This window comes from Haemaphysalis longicornis, unplaced genomic scaffold (assembly GCF_048455015.1).
Source record: "Haemaphysalis longicornis isolate Haplotype H1 unplaced genomic scaffold, Haemaphysalis longicornis Haplotype H1 scaffold_6, whole genome shotgun sequence".
Taxonomy (NCBI): Eukaryota; Metazoa; Arthropoda; class Arachnida; order Ixodida; family Ixodidae; genus Haemaphysalis; species Haemaphysalis longicornis.
In genome coordinates, this window is record NW_027526407.1 from 50938742 (window position 1) to 50963735 (window position 24994).

General features: G+C 48.6%; 2 protein-coding genes and 1 non-coding gene across 3 annotated transcripts; 1 reads left to right on the top strand and 2 right to left on the bottom strand.

The window, feature by feature from the left end:
• Positions 1-3294: 3294 nt before the first annotated feature.
• Positions 3295-7628, bottom strand: LOC144141556 (uncharacterized). Its single transcript, XM_077673097.1, has 3 exons — positions 7490-7628; positions 5802-5943; positions 3295-3723 (listed from the first exon to the last, which is right to left on the bottom strand). Exons 1-3 carry the CDS (start codon positions 7626-7628, stop codon positions 3342-3344), a joined length of 663 nt encoding a protein of 220 aa, XP_077529223.1. The 3' UTR covers positions 3295-3341.
• Positions 7629-12342: 4714 nt separating this feature from the next.
• Positions 12343-12434, top strand: Trnai-uau (transfer RNA isoleucine (anticodon UAU)). The gene is given in 2 exon segments: positions 12343-12380; positions 12399-12434. It is a non-coding gene; the product is annotated as a tRNA-Ile (tRNA).
• A 3409-nt stretch (positions 12435-15843) lies between these two features.
• On the bottom strand, positions 15844-22730 carry LOC144142636 (uncharacterized). The gene is made up of 2 exons (XM_077674284.1): positions 22194-22730; positions 15844-17698 (listed from the first exon to the last, which is right to left on the bottom strand). The coding sequence occupies exons 1-2, from the start codon at positions 22585-22587 to the stop codon at positions 17598-17600; spliced, it is 495 nt and encodes a 164-aa protein (XP_077530410.1). The 5' UTR covers positions 22588-22730; the 3' UTR covers positions 15844-17597.
• Between the last annotated feature and the right edge of the window lie 2264 nt (positions 22731-24994).

Sequence of the window (24994 nt, forward strand, 5' to 3'; positions counted from 1 at the left end):
CTTGAGTGACGTCCAAGACACTCTACCCTAGCGCCGCAGCCATGCGACGACCTTAGAATTTTTAAGACTGGGGTCGTACAGGCAAGACTGCCTGCCGCTGTGGTGTTGAGCTTGTAGCGCCACCATCATCATCTTCTTAAGCACCACCATCATCATCAGTAGATTGGCCAGCGGGGCACTGAGGACACGCAGCACTGAACACTCGGCACCCGGCACACCTCGGGAACGGCACTCTCGTTCTACGCGCCTCGTCGTGCCGGCACAGCCAACACAACCATAATAAACGTGGGTTCGGCCGCACCGCCTCATCGGCCACCTACAAGCTATCTTCCTGATGCGAAGGGCGGTGGTTCGGTTCGGCTGTTGCCTTTATTTAAATTTTTGCAGCGTGAGCTACACTGGCCGATGTTGAGCAGTTTTGTGTGGCTCCTGGAGAGCCGTGCTGCGCATGCGCGAGGAGCGGCGATGTCACACGGCTCACAGAACGTTGCTCGCTGCCCGGCGTGTCTCACACACCCCACGCGACCAGCGTCTTCCCCGACCTCCGTTCAGCACCTGGCGGCCCGGTCCAATTGATGGTAATGCAAGGGATGGCCGGGTGCGGAACCGATGGCTCGTGCGTCGCAGCAACACCGACGTGTGCCTGAGGAGCCGGCTTAGCTCTGGGGCGATTGGTGACGCTGCGCCGGAGTGTCATGATAAATATACATGTGTCACATAATGCGTATACCGTGTGTGTGTCTATTGAAGCAGCAGTAAGCATGATAATCAAGATAATTCTAGATAATCAGGAAAGCTAAAAATAACCAGCTGAACCTTAGCTCACGCTACGTATATCCTGGCATAGCCGAGCTAAGCCTCTGCTATTTTTTTAAGACTGGGATTGTACAGGCAAGAGCGCCTGCCGTTGTGGTGGGGAGGTTCTGTCTTATCTTCCTGATGCAAAATGCGGTGGTTCGATTCCGCCCGTTGCCTTTTTTTTATTTTTTAGGTATTTAGTTGCATTTTTAATTTTAATGCCTTAGAGAAGTTTTGAGTTTTACATGATTTCTTTCTGTTCATTAGGTTATGAGCATATATAGGTCAGGTTACGTCACGATGGGGATAGCGTATTGCAACCAGAATTGCATTTTTCTAGTAAAATGCCGCTAGACGTCTTTAGACGTCACTATAGTGCAGCTCTTATACTACCGTCGGACGGCACTCTAGACAGCCAAAAACAAATGTAGCTTGAGAAATACCCGCGCGATGAACATCACGTTGCGTGCATTCGAAATTACTTTTATTTCGTCTTCCCTCTTTAAAGGCTTGCGGTTGCTGGCAGGGGCGACAATGTCTTGGTTCAGAGGCCGCGTCTATCCAGCCCTTGTATACCGGAGGTGGCTCTCTGGCCATAGCCTCCTGCTCTGGCATGCATGTCTACTAAGTTTGAGCGCTTAATTTGAATACCCGTTGGGACACTTCCAAATCGGTCTGTGGTTCTTGCGAAGGCTAAGGTCACTTATTTATTAAACAAAACGCATTTTCACGTGTTCCTTACTTCTCTCAATTTTGTCCACTCGGCCGCAAGACAAACCTCGGGTTTTAATTTGCCCGTCTTCGTGAAAGCTGGCCTCAGAGTTCATGGCAGACAAGTATTTGACAAAACAACAGCGTGCGGCCTACCTCACAGCAGTTGGCAATCCACTCTTGATACCACCGCTCCCCTCGAAGATATTCACACGGCGAGAGTCTGTCCTGCTTCGAAAAATTCAGACAGGCACACTCCTTACTCCTTTTTTGCTGAACTGTTTCCACAGAGGTGACACACCACCACCTGTAACTGGCACCTGCTCCACGTGTAACTGCCGCGCTGATCTCGACCACCTGTGTTGGGAGTGCCCCCTCTACATTCCAGCTAGGCTTCGTGCCCTGGCCACCATAAAACGGGGACCCTGGCCTTCTTCTCTCCGGACATGGGCCTGTCCGGATCCCAAGCCTCCGGATCGAGCCACCGAGCTCTGGCGAGCACTCCTCCTGTTTCTTCAAGACCCGGCGGCGCCACCGCTTGGTAATCGGCTCCTCGACAGCCACAAGATTCAAGCGGCCCCCGCTTAGCTGCCTCCAATGCGTCCGTTAAAAAAACGGAGGCAGCCCAACCCTTTCCCTCTTCTATAACACCGTGGTCCTTTCCACCGCAGTGCCCTCGGCACACTATAATGTGGAATAAACGTGGTTTCATTCATTCATTCATTCTTCGTAGAGGATGAACTGCTTACTAAATTAGAAAACTACCTCCTGATGGCCCTAGGCGTCGCAATTGGGAGGGATCCACTCTGGGTGACGGGTATTCTCTTGATGAGTCGTAGCACGTCGTAACTGCACTTAGTTGCGCCAAGGGGCATGGCATGGTGGTGGTTACGACGTTCGAATTATACCTTCAGAGCAGCGCGGAAAATGTGGCAGCCTCCTTTGGTGACACCGCCCACAACGGTTCTACACCCAGAAAGTCCATTGGTCGGGGAGTGCCAAAAGGAGTGCTAGCGTTCACGGGCGCCATCTTGTGCGGTTGACAAAGCTTTGGTGAGAACTGAGTGCTGTGGTGGACAGGGCCACCATGTATCTGCTTGCTCCAAACAACGCAAGTACGTTGTCTTTACGGGTTTAACAAATGCTTTGAAGCAGCTGTTCCAAAGTTCACAGTGGCTGGAAAAGGTAGGCCCGTGATGAGAATAAGGCAAATGGAGGACCGCAGAAACAATGTCAGCATATGCTGATAGCGTATGTAGCTCCCGCGTGACTGACATACCGAGGCTAATGCGGTTCCGCTCCGAGGAAAAGGTGGTGTTAGTGAGAAGATTGCTTGCCTAGCTCCTCCAGTGCTGCATTCTCTCCGGAAACTTTTCGTTACGCCGTGTTTGGGCAATAGTCGGGGCTTCTTTACTCTGGTTTTTTTTTTTCAAAGGCTGTTCAACCATTTGATGGAATGTCCGGAGGGACAGGGGTTTGTGGCATCTCAAGCTAGTCTATGCTGGCTTTGTAGCAAGACGTTCAACCACGATATATCTGCGCGTACTACAAGACCTAACATGCATACCCACAGAGAAGCGCATACCCGCGTAGGTACATTGAACAGCGCTTTCTAAGCATGCATTAATGCACTGGTCAAGAAGAAATGTCTAGGTTTGTACTCACCTAAAAACGTAATTCAGACAAATTCTTTCCTATGCACCTAGGACAAACCTGCATCAGATCCTCCCTTAATTTTAATGACCCCAGCCACGCACGTCATAAATGTGAAGAAACGGTAGTCAATTTATTGGGCTTTTCTGACGTCACTGCCAGGCGACCTCGGGATAGACTTAGGAGTCCAAGTTTTCGTGTGGACTGCCCGCGGCCTGCTGGTCCACGTCATCGCCATACTGGCCGTATTCGAGGCCGTGGAGAATCTGCAGCACCCACATCTCGGCCTTCATCCTCTGCCTGGGCATCAGCCGCTTGAGTTGCGGAGCCAAGCTCCGACAGAAGAGCTCCACCGGATCCTCCGAGCGCTCCTGGGCCACTGCCGACGGCGGAGGGAGCGGTACTGGCGAAGGCGGGGTCACGTCCGGCAGCAAACACAGCTCCATGTCGGCTCCGTATTCAGCTTCCGGCAGCGGCATTGGCACCACCGGAACCGAGCCGCCCGGACTGGTTCCATCCTCCGGTTTGTCCTTCACCGCGGCGCGACGCTCTTGGGACCGTCTGAGCATGCGCGAGGGAAAACGGAGGGCGTAACGCATGGCAGCAACGTGCGGCAACAAATTAATATCGAATTTGAAAGTATAAACATGAACTTATACAAGTTTCTGTAGGGAACACATGAGCCCGAACATGCGCGCACTCCTTCCTCGGGAACAAAACCCAAATCAGCCCTTGGTAGTGCTAAATTCCACTCCAGCATTAATGACTAGAAGGGGAACTAAGAAGTGGTGTAGCCATTTTCTTCAAGTGATTACATATCGGTAGTGTTGGATTGGAGCGGAAATCACTAAGAACGCGGCCCGTTCCCACGATCCTAGTCCCACCGGCACGATGCCTTCGCAAAATATTCACTGCTTCCTGGCCTCAGCGGTATGCCACTTCGGCTGGGGACTGGGAGCCTCAGTTGATGGACGCCCGTACGAACAGATTTTCGCTGAAGTCCGGCCTGCCCCGCCATCTGCTACAACCGGGCTCTCCTGAGACTTTTTCGTCGACCCCGGATGCCGAATACCAGCGCCGGTGGCAACAATAAAAGCTCTTTCCACCGAAAAGACTCGAGTATCCGCACCTATAGGTTTTCCAAGAATTTTTTTTAACGTGGCGCGATTATGCTCCGCCTATTCGCATGAAGCGGTGTGTGATTGGCAGTGCCATGACCATCATTGAGGGCACCAAAAAATTACTTTACAAAGGTAGGCCTACAGAAATGCCATCACCTCAGTGTTTTGCCTGCAATGAAGAGTAGACTTCGACAATGCACCATTAAGTGCATTCCCGGCACATAAGAACCACAGTTTCGGGAGCCGAAACATGGGTCGCTTCAAATAAAGATCTCTCTTCGTTGCTTTTCTCCGAAAGTTGTCTATGTCCGCCCTTCTTATCTGCTCCGTCTGACACTTTGTCGGCCATGTGGTTGACAAAGTGTCACAGAGGCATATTGGCGGTCCCGCTGTGGGTCATTAACCCCAATCGCTAAATCATGCACCCGGAGCCATCACTGAATAAAGATTCAGGCATTTTTGTCTCTCTCTTTCTCTCTCCGCCTGTCCCCCTGTCTGTCTCTCACTGTGTACCTCCCCCTCTGTGTCTCCGTCTGTGGGTTTGTCTCTGTCTCTCTTTGTCTGTCGGTATTTGTCCCTGTATTTATGTCGCCGTCACTGTCTCCCTGTATCTCTCTGTACGACTCTATGTCGCTGTGCGCGTGTTTCTACGCCTCTCTCTCCGTATGTGTCTGTATGTCTGTGTGCCTGTTTCTTTCTGTTTTTCTCCCTGTCTGTCTGTCTCTGTTTTTCTCTTTCCGTCTCCCTGTGTATCTCTGCTGGTCCGTCCGTCTATCTCTGCGTCTGTCTTTCCCTGTGTCTCCCTATCTATAAACGTTGGCCTCCCTCTCTCTGCATGTCGGTCTCTCTCTCTATCTATCTCTCTATGTTGGTCACCCTACATTTCCCCCTTTCTCTCTGATTCTCTCGTCTTTGTATCACTTTCTGTGTGTGTGTATGTATGTATGTATGTATGTATGTATGTATGTATGTATGTATGTATGTGTGTATGTATGTATGTATGTATGTATGTCTGTGTGCGTGTATTGCTACCCTATCAGTCTGTCTCCCTCTCTCTGTGTCTCTCTTCTTTGTACTCGTGTTCCTCTCCTGTCTGCCTGTCTCCCTCCGTGTGTCTGTTTGCTGCCTTTCGCTGTGTGTCATCTCTCTCTCTCTCTCTCTCTCTCTCTCTCTCTCTCTCTCTCTCTCTCTCTCTCTCTCTCTCTCTCTCTCTCTCTCTCTCTCTCTCTCTCTCTCTCTCTCTCTGTGTGTTTCTGTGTTTCTTCCTCTATCTGCTGTCTGTAAGTCTGTCTATGTCCGTCCTCCTTATCTCCGTCTGTAAGTCAGGTGCGGCGCCATCAGAAGACTAACCTAACCAGTACCACTGAAGACCATTCTAGAGATCTCTCCCTGTCTATATGCCTCTCTCGCCTGTCTGTTTGCCTTTGTCAGTCTGTCTGTTTCCCCGTCGCTCATCTGTCCGTCTGTCTGTCCCCCTGCGAGCGAGTTCCCTTGCAACGTAACAAAGCAGCCACTCACGTGCGCGGGCGCAGGAAGTCGTCGAGAAAACTCATCTCCCGGTCCAGGACGTTCCACTGTCCCTTGGCGCTGGAGCTGAGGCGCTTCTTGCGCTTCAAGTACGTGTCCCGGATGGTCCTCCACCGGGTCTGGCACTCGTCCACTGTGAACACGGGGATGAGGAGCATTACAGTACCAGCACTATCGTCGTGACCCCGTCCATCCGCAACCGTGACTCCCATATACAAGCAAGCGCTTTCCCGCAAGCAGGTCAGTTCCTGAGCGGGAGAATGTGTGGGCGAGCGAGAAGTCACATGCAACTGACACTGCGTGCGGATGGTTTCGATAATGGTGTGTGTCGTGCATTGGTCACCCGCTGTGGCCTTACATATATCCCACATAAATCACACGAAGGAGGCGTGTCTACTATGCACCCCTTCAAATCTCCTGACGCCGGGATCTCCCGCGGTACCGCAGTCACCGTAGCCTGTCCCAGCAGGATCCACACGAAGGTCTTGCAGTCCTGTGGTACATCGCACGGAGAAAGAGGAAATCGGTTTGACCGTCTGTGTAAGCGACGATTGATAAATATTCAATAACACCTTTTGTGGGCAGGTGAGGGTGCTGGGGGACAATTTCGGCTGCGCGCTTGCGCATGTATACCTCTGATTTCCGAGTGGCGCATGATGGCTCCTGGAAAGCTGTCAGGACCTTCAGCCCGTATGCGCGACCACCTTCACAAGGAGTAGTGATCATTACGACGAGGCTACCCGTTGTTTTATGGAAGTATAAATTGGAGCTTCACTCAAACGCCGGAAGGGTATGCGATGCGAAGCCGCTGAAGTAGCGACTTACAGTCGTTTGTAGTCTGTTCCGGATCACGCTTCTCGAGCAGTCGAACAACTCTCACTGTAGCCTACCTCCTGTTGCACAGTCAAGAAATAAACCCGACGAGATTCACGTTTGCTTAAAAATTGTGAGCCATTCCAATCTGTTGTGGTGGATGACCAGGGAAGCTGTTAGCGCATGACATAGAGATGACAGGGTATTTAGGCGAAAGGTATGAGCAAATGCTATTTCTCTGGGGCGTTGACGGCGGTCATTTCTAAGGAAGACATGCGTAGTTACAGTCGTCTTTTGCTGTGCATTCACGATAAAGTTGTCTTTGCCGCAAGGCGTTGTTGTTGCATACGCCGAGGAAAACTTCTCGGAGCCGTAGCCTATCTACGTCCCACACTCGGACTACTTCACGCTGTAAGTTATGTATACATCAATTAAAGAAATATTTTCTCGACGCGTTCGGAGCGTGTGCCGCCCTCGAGCTTAAGTCCCGAGCTCCTTTCGTAAGGAATTAAGACAAACATCTCGGTGTGTTCTATAACCGCGTGGTCGCCAAAAATTATAGTCTGTCTGAAAGATCAGCTGGGGGACGCGCACCATGAAGACATCCGTTTTTCAACGCTTAGCGCTTTAAAACGGCTCGCGCTGCTGTGGCCACCGGAGTTACTTTTTTTTTTTTTTCGATGATGCGAAAAGCATACACATGGATCCATAGCCACATACGCTCTTCGCTGCTCACTGTGCTCTTCACGCTGTCGCAGTAAATGCGGTGAACAAACCATAGCACGCGACCGCAACCGCCACGATCCCTTCCCGGGCACGGTAAGCCTTGCGTGGAACTCAAGCCGAACAAGCACCACGATACTCACCGGTGGCACCAAGGGCTGATGCTATGTCGGTCCAGGCGGCCTCGCGGCTTACGGCCTGCTTGTGAAGCTTGGAGTTTTGGTTCCACAGCTGCCTGTGCTTCCTCACCTCCCGGACGAGCCTTTCGTTGAAGGGGGCCATGCGCTCCGATCTTGAGCTGTGTGCAGCTGCGGCGGCGTACTGACGGACTCTGGGCGCTGGGATCATGATGATGATTGCTATGATGCTCCCTATTCAGTGAACCATACCCAACAAGGGATTTAGAGAATAAGCACGGTTTTCAAATATTGATACCATAAAGGTACCAAAGAACAGCAAATAGTCCCCGGTGCGAATAATCGTGTTCCTACAAAGAACAGCAGAGACACCCGGTCATTCCTTTTTCCACCACCAATGTCCTCCGTGTCGTTTTGCTGCGGCCGGCGCCTACACGCACGTGCGGAGCCAGTTCTTCGAACGCCGGGTGCGCCTACACAGCGCTCAGAAAACGTGATCAGTTGCGTTGGAGACAAAGCTTGCGTTTGAATCTTTTGCTCTTTATTTTTTCTTTTGTGCCTTTGTATTTAAACTGCAGCGCGCGTGCCCTACTCCTCCGTCTTTCACGAGCCGTACCGTGCGTTCTCTCGACCAGCGACCTTGAAACCTTCAACGATGATCGGCTGATGCCACCTCAACGCTAAATGGTCAATGATCTCAGCGCCACCACAAATTCCAAAACTCTGAAGTGGCGGGAAAAATCGATCCGCTGACTCGCGACTAAAACCTATGTGAACTGTATTTATTTCGGCGCGAAAAAACAAGATGCCGTGCAAAGTCTTAAGTAAACACCGTTGCGAATTGCGGACCGTACTTGTGTAATTGTTTGCCTTTCTTTAATTCTGAACCCGCCTTTCGGTAGGCCCGCTAAAATGATAACCTTGCCAGCGTTGTCATTGTTATGATTACCTTTTCATTGGACGTGCTTCGGGCCTGGTTTCAGCGAACATGTGTCCATTAAGCGTACTGCACAAGATCACTCCACCCCAACTGCCCAGCTACTGTTGGATGTCATCTATGCAACCGGGTTCTAGAGGAATGGTGACTTCATTCGATGTAGCTGTGCCCATCACGCACAGAGAAATGCCTGATTGTACCGCTACGCTGCACTCAGCGTAGCGCTATGCCTGGGCAAACCATAACGGTGTGGGGAATGGCGCCAGATTCGGTGGAAGCTGGTGCGTGCGATGGTGCTTGCGATGGCAGAAAAAGCAAGTAACGAGCCGGGTATTGATGGAACTACCTTTCCCTGCTACACGCTACACAGGACTGGTGATTGACTAACGTCCTGTTTTTCTACCATTCCCTTTCTAGCGCCCGCCAAATCTGACAAGCCTAATTACGAGTTCAAGACCCCAAAGCCCGCACGGTAGAAACGGAAGGGATGAGTTTGAGCGGCTGACGCACGTGATGGCGCGTTCGGTTATTGAAAGCAACTGTATTTATTTATGATGATTACCGTACTTACTCGCGTAATTATCGCACTTTTTTTCCAAACATATGACGCAAATTTTGGGGTGCGTTCATTACGCGAGGTAAATTTTTCGCGAGAAATGTGTCAGCGCAGAAAACGCACGCAAGTTGCAGGCCAGAACTGTTACGATATGTCTCATGAACATAATAACCGTAATAAATAAGAACATTACAAAAATTCCACGGACCACCGCCATTCGCGTAGCAAAGTGCCACAAAATGCAGTGTTTTCGTGAATTATGGAACACGCATGAATGTGTTTGCTGCGAGGTGAGAACCGGTCGACAAATAAGTTGCTGCTGCGGTCACACTGCGATGCATAAAAACAGACACGGCTGCCGACGCAGCGAGCTGAGAGCGTTTTTTTTTTTTTTTTTTTTTTTGGGGGGGGGGGGGGTTCATTATGTGCATTTAGTGAGAGTTTCTTCCGCACAAATAGTGAACTCATGCTTGCCGATAGCGCTAATATCGGCAAGTCTGTGGCAATAACGTAGCCATGTCCACTTTGAAAGAGGAGGAAACATTGCTAAGCACGACCAGCTAGACTTTGCACGCGTGCGATTTCTCTCTCTCTCTCAGGGATGCGATCATTACGCAAGTGCGATAATTATGCAGCAGATACGGTAGTAAAGCCCGCTTATATCGAGCAGCGCGGGGATTGTAAAATAGTTCGATATAGCAAAAATTCGATATAGAAAGTAAAGAAAAAAAAAAGCTTACATGAGAGCAATCCTGCCAACGGAGTCACGAGCTAACGCTGAGCTCTTACCACCCTGCAGTCCACTATTGATAGACACTTTCTCAGAAAGGAAACATTAATTTAATGGGGCGGAAGAACTGTGTTGGTGTAGCCTGCTTGTTGGAGCACAACGCGTTGCTAGTGACTGCTTGCTCCACGGTATCTAAACAGTCGACAAGCACTACACCGTTGCCCACAATGGCACTGCAGTATCGCCGTAGCAGGGCCACGGCAGCGACGGTTTCGCTCGTGCTCGGAAGCGGTACGGAGTCCTCAGCGTCTTCGACATAGCGGAGGCAAGCATGGTTACAAGCGAATAACGGCGAACCCAGCGAACCGAGCAAGTGCGCGCAGCGAGTGGCGCGGACTTGAAGTTCGGTGACAGCGCAGCCCGCAGCGCCCGATGTGGCGCTTTCGGCTCCAACAGCATGCATGCGTGGAGCTATGGTGCCTAGAATATACTTCTAGGCACTATAGTGGAGTTGGTCCACTCTGCCACGGCCGGTTTGGACACGCCCGAGCTCGCGCGGGACTCGGGAATAGTAAGCGAAACCCGCGCCACCGCTGCGTGCCGATGTATTGCGGGAAAGCATGCCGCATGCCTAAGGAGAGCGAAAAATACCGCGCGGAAGAGTTCGATATATCCATTGTGGGCAAAATCGCGTTCGATAGAAAAAGTTTTAAATGCATGTAATTTTTACCAGAATAATACAAGGGTTCGATATAGGCAATACTTCGATATATCCCTGTTGGATATGAGCGGGCTTTACTGTACTTATTACATGTTCAGACGTTGCTCTGCTCCCGGCGAGCGCCTTCCCTTCGACCACGCGTCCTCACCAATCATGAGCACGCTACCACAGACTTGCATACAGTTGCAGTTACCTAATCCAAAAAAGTAACTCTGTTACAGTTACGCAGTTTCTAAAAGTAACTTGTTACAGTTGCAGTTACTGTGAAAAAGTAACGTCGTTACTTTTACGTTACTGTGCCTAACTAAGTAATAGATCAGAAACTATAGTTTATTCAATAGAAATGTATTTAGATATGCGGGTAGTCAGAAAAGCACATGGTAAAACCCTAAACGGAGGGGACCTAGAAGGGTACACACTGCAGCCCGACACCAACCACCGTCTTGTTGTACCTACTTTTTTGTTGATTCTCCCTTGGTGTCATGATAGCTGGCCCATTATCGGTGGGTCCCTCTGCGATGGTCTATATGCAAGGGTAGCCTAGCTCTCCCCTCAGCGGACGTATAATTGCATGTTTCGTTTTTTCTTGTTTCGGCTGGAGTCACAACGAAGGAAAAAGTTTAAGAAACACCCGTAAAGACTAATTTCCAACCTGTGTTCTACAGGGAAGATAATCCTCTATGCGACCTCCTCCCCTAAACTGCGAGAACAGCCTTTCCTTGGAAAGGTGAGGGGATAGGTTGTATTAGTAAGAAGGAAGACCGAAGAAGTTGTACGTCGGGCTTTAACGAGTTCCTGATATTTTACTATGAAAAGGGAAGTAATTGTAATGGCAGGTCCTGTTACAATTACTGCGTTAAAAGTATACTGTTACAGTTACAAATTACTGATAAACATAACTAGCTGCCGGTAACACGCTGCTAACAACTAGTTGCTGCCCAAGACTGGTCCTCACGTCCTTTGATCTCTCCTTCCCCGCTTGAAGCGCCAGTCTCTCGTGACGCTTCCCACATTTTCCGACAGAGGCCGCTAGTCTCTCGGCCAACAAAAGACAACGGCGTCCCTCATAAACTGGCCGCCGTTATGATATATATATAGTCGGAAAATGTGAGATATATATATATATATATATATATATATATATATATATCTGTGTGCGTGTGTATTCACACACGTGGCATAGTTGGACCGGGTTGAATGTGATATATGGTATATGGTGAAACTTTTGGAGCTACTGAGATTCCTAAGAACGGACAAAAGCGATTTTACGCTGAGCGTGACACCTAACACGTGAAACAAACGTAGACGCATTCTTTTGTAGAAGTACGTTATAAAAGCGTGCCGTTAGTTATATATAAGGCTGGGACAGTTATAGTTATGTATAACGTTAGTTATATATAAGGCTGGGACAACTAACACGATAGGTTAGTTGTCCCAGCCTTATATATTTTGTCAAACCTCGCTATTTATTACTTGGCACCCACAGAAAGCGTGAAAATGAAACCTATGGTATCATTACCAAAGATTCATGTCCCAGCACAACGCGGTACACGAGCGAAACTGGTGGCAAAACCTTCGCCAAAGCCGTCAGCGCTTAACAAGGTGGTCTGCATGGTTACAGGCATATTTAGAAGTGCCATCGGTTCTGTAAAGCCTGTTTTTCTTCCATAAAAAAGTCGCTTTGGCCTGGCAGAACGAAACGTTTACTGTTAGCGGCAACTGATTTTGCTTGACGGAAACAACAGAAGCTCCAGAAGTGTACGAGACTCAGCAGTATATCCACAAAGACCTTTAGAGAATAGCCAGCGCTCCCTCACCCATCACCTTTATTTTTGTCTGCGCACACCGCACAGCTCATAGAGGGGGAGGGGGTGCCTTCACGTTCCACACGCCGTAGCAGTGCTGCCGAAACCGTTCCCCAGTGGCGCAATTGGTTAGCGCACGGTACTTATACGACAGTGCTCGTGAGCTATGCCGGGGTTGTGAGTTCGAGCCTCACCTGGGGAAAGATTTTTTTTTTTTTTTCTGTACGCGTTACGACATTGTAGCTATTATTCGATTGATAGTGTGGTCTTTCCGCAAAGTTAAAGAGGAGCAAACAATGCACATTACGCTTAATCACACTAAAGCCAACGCGCTCCCTAATATGCCGGGCGCGGTCGTATCGCGAGTAAACGGCCTTGAAAAGCGATATTCAAACTGTTTTTCTCCGGCTGCTGAACTGTAGAACTAATTTTACATCACGAGAGTAGGTGCGCTAGTTTGAGTTCAGGAAAAAGTGCGTAGAGCACTCGAGCCCACACAAAGTGCGGCTGAAACGTTCCGGTGCGGCAGAATTCGTTGGGGCCTCCGAAAGAGCGGTACCGAAACGGTACACCGTAGTCGACCTGCATAACAGTGCATGTGCAGAGGGGGACGAAACCTGTTTCGCACATGCGCAGCTGCACCTAACGTTGGCTGCACCAGCCCTGTACAGGGCGCCGTACCGGAATCTCCGCTCCGCTAGAACTCATTCATCAACGTCCAGCCGAAGTTGATGTGCCTAGAGACTTGATATATCAAGATTACATTTCTGTCGCGGCATGAAACTACAAAACTCACTTTTTTCTTTTAATTATTCCTTTAAGAGGGTGAAAAGGCTAAAAGGCCTCCCGGGTACACCGCTAGTGCAAATAAAAGAATAGAATAGAATAGAATAGAATAGAATTTTATTTCATGTGACGGGGCGAGAGAAAAAGCTGCTATTGACAGCTTGACGAGCTCTCGCCCCGTACCGGTGTATGTGGGCAGCGCGTTATGACAAAATTGCGTTATTCGAAGGGTTTCATGGTCTTCACTGCTGCGCATAAAGAGAAAATCATCCCCGCTTTCAACTAAGCCCGTTTCCTGTGACAGCAGTTTTGTTATAACGAAAGTTTACGTATACTGTGATGTTACCTAAACGCATCTCTATTGAAATGCTTAAAGGAGGACTGAGTGCACTCGCCGCCACTCATAGGTAGCTGCTAGCAAATGGTGGAAGTAAGCATGTTCTCTCGGTGGACTATCTACAGCGACTAGCAAGAAGACGATGATCTATAATATTCTTGGGGAAGTGACGATCAGCCAGTTTGACCCCGCTGGACTCGCTGTTCAATCAGCGCTCTTCACTGCAAATAATCCCACGACATTGCTTTCAACCACAACTATGTAATCATAATTCTTCACATCACAACGAAGACCTGCTATCCTGCTGCCAGGAAAAGATGCCCTTCAGCCTTTTGAGAATTCAATTACGTGTCTAGCTTTCGCGACACCGGTGCGTACAGTATATGATGATTCGTCCGGTGTGTCACCGGCATTTTTCCGGTGCGAGAAATTCAGCCCACATCACAACGAACGTTACTACAGAAGATCAAGGTCAGTGGACTCGGAGAAAAAAAAGAAGACCGAGCCAGGCTGTGAAGGAGGATTATTTGCGAAGCTGCGCCGTGCTCTCAAATTTGCCCTCACTCCATGATGTGGACATGGCTGGACAACACAGCCAAGTGGTTGGACAAAGCAGAGCACAATTGACCGAAGCACAGTCCAAAGGAGCGTGTTTTGTACTAACACACAAAACACATCAGTTTGCAACTTGTGATTGGGCGTACCTTTTAGTTAATAAGCTTAATAGTACTTGGAAGTACTGCGGTATTTTATTACCAAAAAAGGCGTGGCAACTGGCTGCTGAGATGACTAACAGTACGGGAAGTTTCGTTTACATTTCATAATTAGGTAGTTCACAGTAAAGTCGTGATATTCCCTTCTGCTGTGAATGCACGAGCTCTTATGGCAAGGAAAGAGGCATACTTTCTCGCGGGATAGCAGTTTCTGCCACTTTGTTACCGTTTTCCTCCTGTGTGGGCTCATGTATTGACAGCAGACAGAAATTCTGTATTGTTTAAGACCTCACTGTGAACCAATTATGACAAGTATATCAAACTGCATCTAAGCAGATTTTATTACAGTGTTCTTAGCACCCAATTATCCTAATCTTTTGGAGAATAGTTTTGAGAAAATGAGTACCATTTCCTACAAATCGTGACAAGTTGGCTTTGCAGCAGGCGTTATTGTCGTCACCACATGCAAGCCGCCCAAGGTATACCCTTACCCTGGTAACTCCCTTTTACCCCTCTCATTGGCTGGAGGTACAAAGCTTCATTGTAACGAACAGTCTAAACTAGCGATACACGTCATGAAACGTGCCAAAGATGCGTTGCTCAGCACAAACCATTTTGTCCGCTTTGAGCGATACTCAGTACACGGCCTCATTTATCTTCGAACGGAACATCAGGATTCATTAGGGTTCAAAGTTTAATTTACGCTATAACAAGAGTACCAGTTTAACAACTATAATGTTGGGCACGGTCACTCCATTTGGTTATCCTATACTTTGCAACCTGGTTTTAAAAGTAAGATTTAGTGTTCACACTGATACCGTTGTACACCAATACGCCCTGTGTTCACATTGATACCGTTGTACACCAATACGCCCTGCAGGAAAGCCAACTTGCTTTGATGATGACTGATCGTAGGTGAAGTGAAAGGGGAAAAAAACCCGCTTCCCGTGGCCGGAATAGAACCTGGGTCCCCCTTGCGTATGAAGCTGGCGTCTATCCGATGGCTCCATTTCGACATGATAGATGTGGTTCAGAAAACTCGGACGACAACCGAAGGGTCTGTCACAAGAAAGCTTCACATTCAACCATCATTGCCGTTAGAGGGATGCACGATTTTTCATTTCGTACTTCAAGCCAACTATTCATGCGGCAAGGTGGGGTACGTACCTTATCTTGCGCCAACTTGCAGGGAATGTGGAAGACGTCAGTCTTGAGAAAATGTGACAAACGCATAGTTGCCTTAAGGCCCGTTTCACTTGCTTTGCCACAAAAATGTGCCCCAAATGGAAGAAATTCTGTACTCCCAAAAAACAGTCATACAAAAAAAAAAAGAGGCCAAATTCAGCTGAGGAACTCTTTATGCAATAATGCCTTCTGTTAAGGCCCATTTATGCAGGGCAATAAAAACTGTATACTCACATCTCCCATTAAGTGCAATTTTAATTAAAAGAGCACTCTTTGAATGTCCCTAACACAAATGAGCTTTCATCCAAATGAAAGTACCTTTAAGCCTTTTTTCTGGACATTGAACAACAACTCTAAGGCACCATAGGTCACGACCTACATGTAGAGCTCCTTTTACCCCAAAAGTCATTCACAGTGTGCCAGGCGGCCTGTAGCCACAGCAGACCGAAGATCCAGTCCCGGTACTGCACCCAATATGCAGTGCATGTACACAACTGTGTCCAGCCTTTCCGTGCAAGAGCAGGCCGATTACCATGTACCAAAACTGGTTCCCGGTAAGTTCTCCAATGAAAAGAAACAAAGACCACGGGTTTCCACTCCCGTGCTGCAGGCAGCTCACTTTTTTTATTATTCATCATAGAAGCTCTCTCTCTGTACACTCTCTTGGAGGGGCGCCGGTTCTGGCGGGTGCCCCTATTGCACTGCCGAGGTTTGCCGGCGCGGGCGGCCGCTCTCTATAGTAGATAAAAAAAGTGGCTATTAAAATCGGCTAAAAACAAATAATAAAATGCTCAATTAAAAGAAAACGACACGGTGGCGCACCCCTGCTTGTGTTGAGATCGTGGAAAAAAAGGGGGGAGGGGACAGGCTGGGAAACGGGGAGTAGGGAAACGGGCGAGGGAGGGAGCAGCCATGCTCTGTTTCACCAACCTCGCGCAACTCGTGGTGAGGAGGAAGACACCCGTCACCGGCCAACCGCCAGGCTTGTAAATAAAGGAGGCACCACAGGCACCGGGGCGTGGGCAAAAGATGTAGGCATCATGCCACGCTAGCACTTCCACTTAAATCCAAATCTGTGTTTGAACCTGCCGCGGAGGCTTAGTGGCTTAGGCGTTGCACTGCTCAGCCCAAGACACGGGTTCAATTCTGGCCACTGCGGCCGGTCTGCAGCCGGAGGCCCAGGCGCTGCTTCAGCCCCTAAAACCCCCAAAACTAGAAATTTGTGCTTAACACACCGAAACACATCGTAGTGGATGGTTACGGACCAATCTGAGTCCACGTGGGGCTCTTACTGCGCACAAAAATTTTGTTAACAAGCTCACACTCGTTGATTTAAGTTTATCCCTGGATCTCTCAAAGGGTATGCGTCGAGGTATTTTCAATATACAACAAAGGGACAGGCTTTCATGATTGCTGCTCCAGTAGAAAACTGGCATGTTCTAAAACTTTTGCGTGATCTGTAGAGCACCGTCGCATTACGTTTTAACAGCATCTATTTACAGAAAATAAATATAAAGTATAAAAAGAACACTGTGAAAAATTATCGTGGCACAATAACAATTGCATCCCCAATGATTTGACTGCATTCAATAAAAATTATAAAAATAAAAAATACGCCATGCAAGTTTCCAAACAATTTCCCTGCTTGCGCGCGCAGTGGCGCAAAAAAAAAATCGCAAAGAATTTTGTATGATTTCATCATGTTCGGAGTCACCGTGATTCACCGGGTGAAATTCTGCCATGACTGAATTTCCATGTGCTTACATTAAACACAACACACAATGTATAGAAACATGCAGTGACTAAAAGAAATGCGGAACGATTATGTGGAACGATGCCATTTCCAGCACGAGTCGACGCTCACTTTCCGAACTTGTGCCTGCCAACCCTTTTGGCCAATCCCCCCATGGATTGCACACAAATTTTCGTTGTCGGTGCTGTGGCAGCACTATTTTAGCCAATCCTTAAATTACATTTTTCAGTCTGCACCAACTGCAGCATGAACGCAGAGGATGCCTACACAGTAGCTGATAAAAATAAATAAATGAAATAAGGACATCTTTAGCTAGGCATTCAGATTCGTCCGCTTCAGTGAGCAGAAAAGTCGACGACATCACTCTGCTTCGGAACCGGTTTCTCCCGCGCAATTTGTTTTCAGCGTTCTTTTGAACGGCGTTAACGCAAAGTTGGTGAAACAGCGCATAGCTATAGGAACTCGGGTTGGCGCTCTGGTCAGGTACGGGGGGGCCAGTCTTGAGATCATCTTTTGCGGCGCGTGCGTGCGACCATGGCGCCAGCACTGCGCTGCTGCTGCTGCTGCTGCAGACGCCTGCTTCTGGATCGGCTACGGCTGCTGGAGCTGCTGCAGCTGCGGCTGCGGCTCAATCCGGGGCACCTTGGCTGCAGGCTCTGACGACGGGTGCCGCTTGCGAGCATGGAAAAAGTCTGCAAGCAAAAAAACAAAGCACACAGTCAGACACATTAGTCCTCCACTTAAAAATAAACTTAAAAGACTAAGCACTGAAGGCAGTGCGGATCTCCACCATTTCCAAGCAGTGCCAATCCGTTGTACAGTAAGGACTCGACATTGCCCTTTCAGCTTGGATACAAAATCCCAAGCCGACATTTAGGTAAAACAAAAAGAAAACATTTGTTGAGACTGTAGTGTCTCTTTAAAGCTCCAGCTTTACTTTTCCGGAAAACAGCCTTATTTATGATATGTTCATCCAATTCTAACCAGTGATCTGTAATAATGTCCATTTTTTGTGGCAACCTGCGTACTGACACCCCTGCCGGACTACAAAGCACCGTGGCCGCACATCAGCATACAGGTTTTTTTAACCCTTTCAGCCCCTGGATTTATTATTTCAGGCAAAGATTGTTTTTCTGTGTGTTTTCGTACAGATTTGGACCTCAGAAGCACAGACATGAATAATTGTTCTAATAGTTCAAGTATTTATTAATTTACAGGCACAACAATTAGGTCATTAGGCAATTAGAATTTTTTTTTTCTTTTTGCTGTGAAATCTATGACACCCCGATCTCACAGAACAAGTATAAAGCTGGTAATACAAATATTTACAGATTTATAGACATTTTGACAAACCAGGATTTCCGTTTCCTCACCCGCCCTGTCGTCATACCCTGTGTCAACTGAGGATTCTTCTTCCGTTTCATACTGTCCAGCCCCGCAAAATCACAACAATAATGATGTCTATAGCAAGAGGGACCCTTGAACAACCCTCGCCAAGAAAACTAGCAGTTTTCGTGTTGTTCTCAAGGCGCTAGAGGAATATTGTCTTGTGTCATCAAATGACGATGCCAGGGCCGAAAGGGTTAAAGCAGGAGCTTTCCTAGTGTGGCCGATGGCGTTCTGTCAAAAAGAACTAATGCAGTTCCCTATAGACCAGCTGGTCGACCGAAAAGCTCTAAGATCTCCGGAGACACTGCGCGTGAAACCGAGCGTGAAACCAAAACAGTTACTTGAAAATCACAAGAACTGAACAGTTCTAGATAAAACAATACACGCATCGATCATGAAGGAGGAATACAAAAGTATACACCTTTAACTCATAAACTACGTATCGGTATACATTTAGATAGTTCGTAGATGGAAATACTTGGTGTGCGAACAACTGTAGGCTTGTTTGTTGTTTGCAATTCTGGTCTTTGAAGGAGGTTTTCCGATTGATTGGATGCACTTTTAGATTTTGCGCTTCTCTCAATCAACTCGCTTTAGGCAGGGATGGCAATTATTTTTTTCAAGATTACGTTGAAAATGTTGGCGTTATTGAGGACTTCATTTAGTGTTTATGCATTATGTGAAGCTTTCACCAATATGCCGCGCTACGGTGCATGCTATGTACAGTCACAACAAAAGAAAGAGCTAAGTGTGAGCCCAGAGGCAAGACAATGGGGACACAGCCATTGACAAGTACGGAGATGCTGTGCGGACAAATATGGACATGGACAAGCACGATTTCTTTCCATGCAGGTACAACTGACGTGTGGATTAATTACAAAAACAAAGTTGGGACCTGTAGCTTTCCAAATACAGTGAAAGCTCGTTAATTTGACCCCCCGTTAATTCTGAGAGCCGGTTAATTTGACCTATGCGCATGGTCCCTACAATTATATACAGAAGTCTATGCAGTGGAACTCTCGCTAATTCAGCAAAATTTTAGTGCGCATTGGTTAATTCGACCTAGCATCACAGCCTGCAGGTACACCCAATTGATGTGCAGAGAGCAAAAGAAACAAACAAAAAAAAACACTGCCAAGAGCAATGCTACTGTACAGCTGAAAAAAAAAAAAAAAATGCCGCATAGGCCAACCGCATGGTCATCAGCATCATCCGAAACAGGCAGATGTATGGGCTAGGTGGCGCAAGCTGACGCCCGATGCAAAGGGCTAATTAAGCCACTACTATCCGTCCATCCATACACGAGGTTGGTAGCATCTGAAGCGGTCAGAGCCTGGTGTGTGCTCTGTTCAGGGTTTGTCACCTGGATAGGATGCGATAGGCGCCGACAACGGCGACGATTCGTCGGAAGGTGACAATCGTGACCAACTGCCCCAACCACCAAAACGCATGGTAAAAGAAGCCCCAGAACCCTTGTTTGTGCTGGAGGACTTTTGTGAGCAAATTACGGAGTGTCTGGTAGCTATTAGAGCTATTGTCGCCACTCAAATTCGCCCAGAAAAAAAAAGACGAATATTAGAAACTTTTTTCGCAAATAAGAGGGACGTCATGCTGGGGGAAATTTCATGCTTTTGTTGTCCATTCGATATTTGGACAACTGGATATTACGACAAATTCTCCACGATCCCACCAGTGCCGAATTAATGAACTTATACTGTATACCAAAGCGCGGCATTATTGGACCTCCACGAGCAGTATATTTCATTTTTGCGTTTAATGGTTCATTTTTATGAGCGCACATTGCATTTGTCCTTACTGCACATTAGAGAATCGGGGGGTCTTATCTGGATGTTGCACATCTCACACCCAATAAGGATAGTGAATGTGAGATGTGCAACATCGAGAGAAAATGCCACTTCAGTAAAATACATATACACATTACGTACCCTTCCACCCTTCCTTATTCTAATCAGATTGTCCAGCGTTTTTAATTACCTTGCTAATATTGACTTCTGTAAATACATAGCTTGCACATGACGTCATCACAACCTGCTCTTGTGACCCACCTCCAGCGGTTTTTTTTAGTGCTCCGAAAGATAAGAGCCCCAGATAAGTGTGCAGCCTTCCGCCGTGCTTGTGGGTCACAAACATGGCAGCTACGGTGACGTCAGTGCAAGCCATCTACACAACAGTGCTCCAAGGCATGCTAATGATTGGAAAATTTTTCTCTACAGCTTCGAAGTGTCTAAACAAATGCCCCGCTTCCGTTGTAGCGATGTACTACACGGAACGACACCAAACCAAAACCAGGCCGTGAAGAATTTTTCACATTTTAATTTTTGAGAAAACGAATGCTATTATGCACTTTTTCTTTCTTTCATGCATCGAAAATACTTTTTAAAAATAAACAGCACCACCCCGCTAATCCAAACTTTCTGTTCATTCAGAATGCCTACATGGCTTGCAAACTTGTATGCATTAACTATCCATTCACCAATTCGAACAAATTTTCAGTCCCCAGAGAGTTCACAAATTGCAAGGGCTGTACTGTACATGCTAAATGAACACCGAAATATCAGCTTAACAACGGGCCTCAGAGTGATAAGAGGTTCTGGCATGTACAAAGCGCGCAACTAAAAGCATTCTACAGTTTTCGCCACACAATTCTATATTACAGCACCTCCTCAAGGCAAAACACACATACCGTACGCGAGCCGCGCACAAACGCTGAAAAAACCCTGCACGACGAATAGAGTCTCCGTATCCGAACCAAGGGTTTCACTTTTCACAGCCTCGCAGGCAGCCAGAAATATAACCGGTAGCGAAGGGCGAGCAATCTCGAGTCGATTCCTAAAAAGTTTTCACAAATTTGCCCAGCATCCTCACGAATGCAATTTTTATCTGCGATTATTAATTTAAGAACCCTAGAACTAACAAAAGAACGGGTTACTTAGACGCCGGTATGCGAAACTAGCGCAACGGTCAGCTATCAACGATTCCTAAACCTGTTTTTGTCTTTATTATTCCACGTCAAGCGGGCAGCGCTAAAGCTGTCGGCGTCAGATCCGCCCAGGCGAGTCGTGCCCCCAAGTAACCTACTTCCATCAACAAGTACGGGACAAAATGCGGTCGTAGAACGGGACAGCTCCGAGTAATATCTGCCAGAATTTCAGACGTTCGTGCTGCTCTACTAAAGCAGGCGGCATTTCGGACAGCGAACGGTGCTTGCGAAACAATCGCGGCCGTTTTCACCGTCCCACCGTGTCATGAACCGCACTCGCAGGACAGCGACCTCGCAAGCGACCGCCTAGCCGCGCGCAACAAACGGTTCCGCGTAACCTAGCAACACTGGGCGAGGTCACGAGAGCTCTGGTTTCTGTCACCGCCCAGAGATGGCGCCACCGCCTACCACAACGACCGGAGCATGGCGTCGCTCGAACTGGGGAGTAGGGGGGGGGAGCCCACGCCCCATTCCGGAAGAGTTATTTCGGAACTCGCCGCAATTTCCGCAACAATATACGCACGCACACACGACACAAATGACAACCGCCTGCACAGACGCTCGATCGTAATTAATGAAAGGATGGCGAAATTTTAAACTACAGCGACTGCCCCAACGTTGGGCTGCCCCGTCTACGCCATTGCGATGCGTGGAAGCTAGCCGCCGCCGATCGGAGCCAGCGCTAGGCCTAACAGAAGTGGCCAAACGCGAGCGTGCAACTGCCACACAGTGCGTCGGGCGTCGCCCGGGCCGCTTTTTTACGCCGTCCGTTCACCCGCGCAGCATCGTCAACTCACCGGGGATGCTGCTCTGCCTAGCGGCTGCAGCTGCTCGCTGGGGTCGCTGCGCTATCGGTGGCTTCGCGTCGAGCGTGGCGTCTGTAGCAACCGCGTCCTCTGCTTTCAAAATGCTGCTCGGCGGCGTCGCGTCTTCGCCGCGGGTGCACTCCCACTCGTAGCGGCCGGGCAGCGGTGTCTCCGTGCTGAGGTCGAAGTTGTACTTGTTGCGGAAGCACTCGTAGCGTTCGCGTTGCTCGTTCTCCAGGTCGCGCTGCACCGCGTCGTGGTCGACGGCTCCGAAGAGGCAGCGCTTGACGCTGCTGCGCGCAGGTCGGGCGACGGCGATCGGAACGAAAGTCCGCGACATCGTGATCCGACGCAGGTCCGGGCCGCGCGCCACCGTGGCTGGCATGGTCCCGTAGTGATGCAACGCTGCCACACTCGTCGAGGTACGAATAGTGAACGACCGTCGAACAGACAGCTCTCGGACGACCGTTTCAGCGAGCGAGCGACGGGTGTCCTCCCTTTCTCTTCTCCGCTGCGTCTGCGTCGGCCGCCGCCTCACGCAGCTGGCGCCTCAATCGCCGCGGCGTTTGCGCGCCAATTTTCAACCGTTGCTTCCGGTGCGCCCGCCCACGACGAAAGCGCCTCTTTTCTCGGAGGTCGAAAGGCGTGCGAGGGTGTGACTGGAGCGGTGTATGACTAATAGTGTAATACCATATTTAGGTGGCTGCGGTTAAAGGCTACAAAAATCAGGGCAACAAACTTGAACGGTGCTTATTCCCTTTACGCGGGGGGCACGACTAGACCGGGCTAACCTAATCCGGTTAGCTTTAGCTCCCAACCGTCGCAAATCACAGCGCGCTCCGTGACACTTTGCAATCACCGACGGGGGAGTTTTCGTCCGGAGTCAATCGGTTCACCACTGCGCTCGACTGAAGCGTCTCGTAGTCCGTTTTTTGGGGGACAGTGCCCGAAGTTGTAAATCGTCGCTGTCAACGAAGAAGGAACACAAACGCGGGACATCGTAAACGAGACTGAGGGAGTAGGTGTAAAGTATTATCTCGGCGCCAATTGATGTCACGCCGATTGTCCTCTCAAGACTGGGATTTCCGACGGGCGACCCGACTCCCCGCTTCTTGTTCTTTTTTTGTTTGTTTTGTTTTATCTTAGTTTTTCATGCATGACAGGAAAGGGGCTTGTGGAGGCGCAGGCGTACGCATCGAGCTGGCGCTGAATGAATGAATGAATGCGAACATGGCGCCTTCGCGCTACTGGCTACTGGTGTCTAGTGTGGTGAAGCAGTGAAGAACGCAAAAAGAAGCCGTGACACAAGCATTTTGAGATCTTGTATTACAATTATAACTGGCTTATTATAACAATTTTTTGTGCGTGTGTGAACATTATCAATGACTTTGTTGTTTCTTTTGAGCAGAGTGCTTTCTCAATTATTCTGTTTCGCGATGTCTTGCTCTTTATATTTTCATTTTTTCTTTATGTCCCACTTCACAAAAACCTATAGCAAGTAGTTCAATGGGCGCGCATGTGATCTTTCAGTCGTTGTCCTTTGAAGTGGAATGCTTCTGATCTCGTGGGTTTATGCATACAGCCACTGTATATTTAATTACTGAAAAGTTTTTAGTATCTAGCTCCTCTTTAGGGTGGAATAAATCTCTCCAATACGCAATTATCTCTCTTTCTCTCTCTCTCTCACTCTCGAGTCCCCCTGTGACTGCTCCGAAGCACACAAGCCATGTCGCTTATGCGGGCGGTATCTGTAATTCTGAAGTATAAATACATATTATCATTATTTCGATCAACCATAACCGAAACCACGGCTTCGCTCAACAGTGGCTTGCGCAGGGAGGGGGGAGATGGGACGCCTCCCCCCTAGCAATTTTGCATCCGTGGGAGGGGTGCGGGTTAAGTAATTATTTTTGCTTCGCAAGCCACGCACCAACAATGTATGGCGTCGATGTATTCTCGCACCACGATGATCCACCATTTCGGAATTTCACTTGGTAGAAAAAACGAACAAAACTGGCACAGCTTTGTATATTCGGGCATCAGGCCGGATTTCTTTTCGTTCATTTTTTTAATTTTTTTTTTTTGCAATGTGAATAAATTCCCAGCTTGAACGTTTTCATTTTTCTTCTTTCGGTGTTTTTTTTTTTTTAATTTTCCCTTCATGTCGTCCAACGAAATCCTGCGTATGCGTCTCTATGGCTCAACGCTCACAGATTGACGGAAGTTTCTGGCAACGTTCGGATATTGGGAAGAGAGCAGCCTTGTCTTTACGGATGAAATAAGAACATAAGGGCTGCGTTGAAAACAAATTCGCCGCAGAGCGTATCTTTTCATTCATTTTTGAAGGAATCATCCCACACACACACAAAATAAAGGGAAAACGAAGACAAAGAAAGAGCAGACACGTAATGAAGCAAAAAGCGCGGGAACAGCGGGTCAGATCGCATGACCGCCCTCCTCCTCCCGCTCCTCCCACCCCTCTCTCCTCCTCTCTTATAACCACCCCCGCTCACAGCCACACAGGTGACTCACGGCGAACACGCGCCGCGGGCGCAAGACGCAGCGCGGATGTTTGCAATTCCGGAAAGAGAACGCAGCGAGCGCTTCTTCGGGAACCGAGACGACGGCGTTGTTGCCCCTTCGCGGATATATCTACGCGCTTCCCCGCTCGGCAAGGCCGTCGCGCTAGACACGTCTGGACATGCGCTTCGCTGCTGCAGGCAGTGCAACGCCGCCAAGACGACAATGCATGCGCAATGCTGCGGTTTACCAGGTTTACCCGCTGCGGTGGC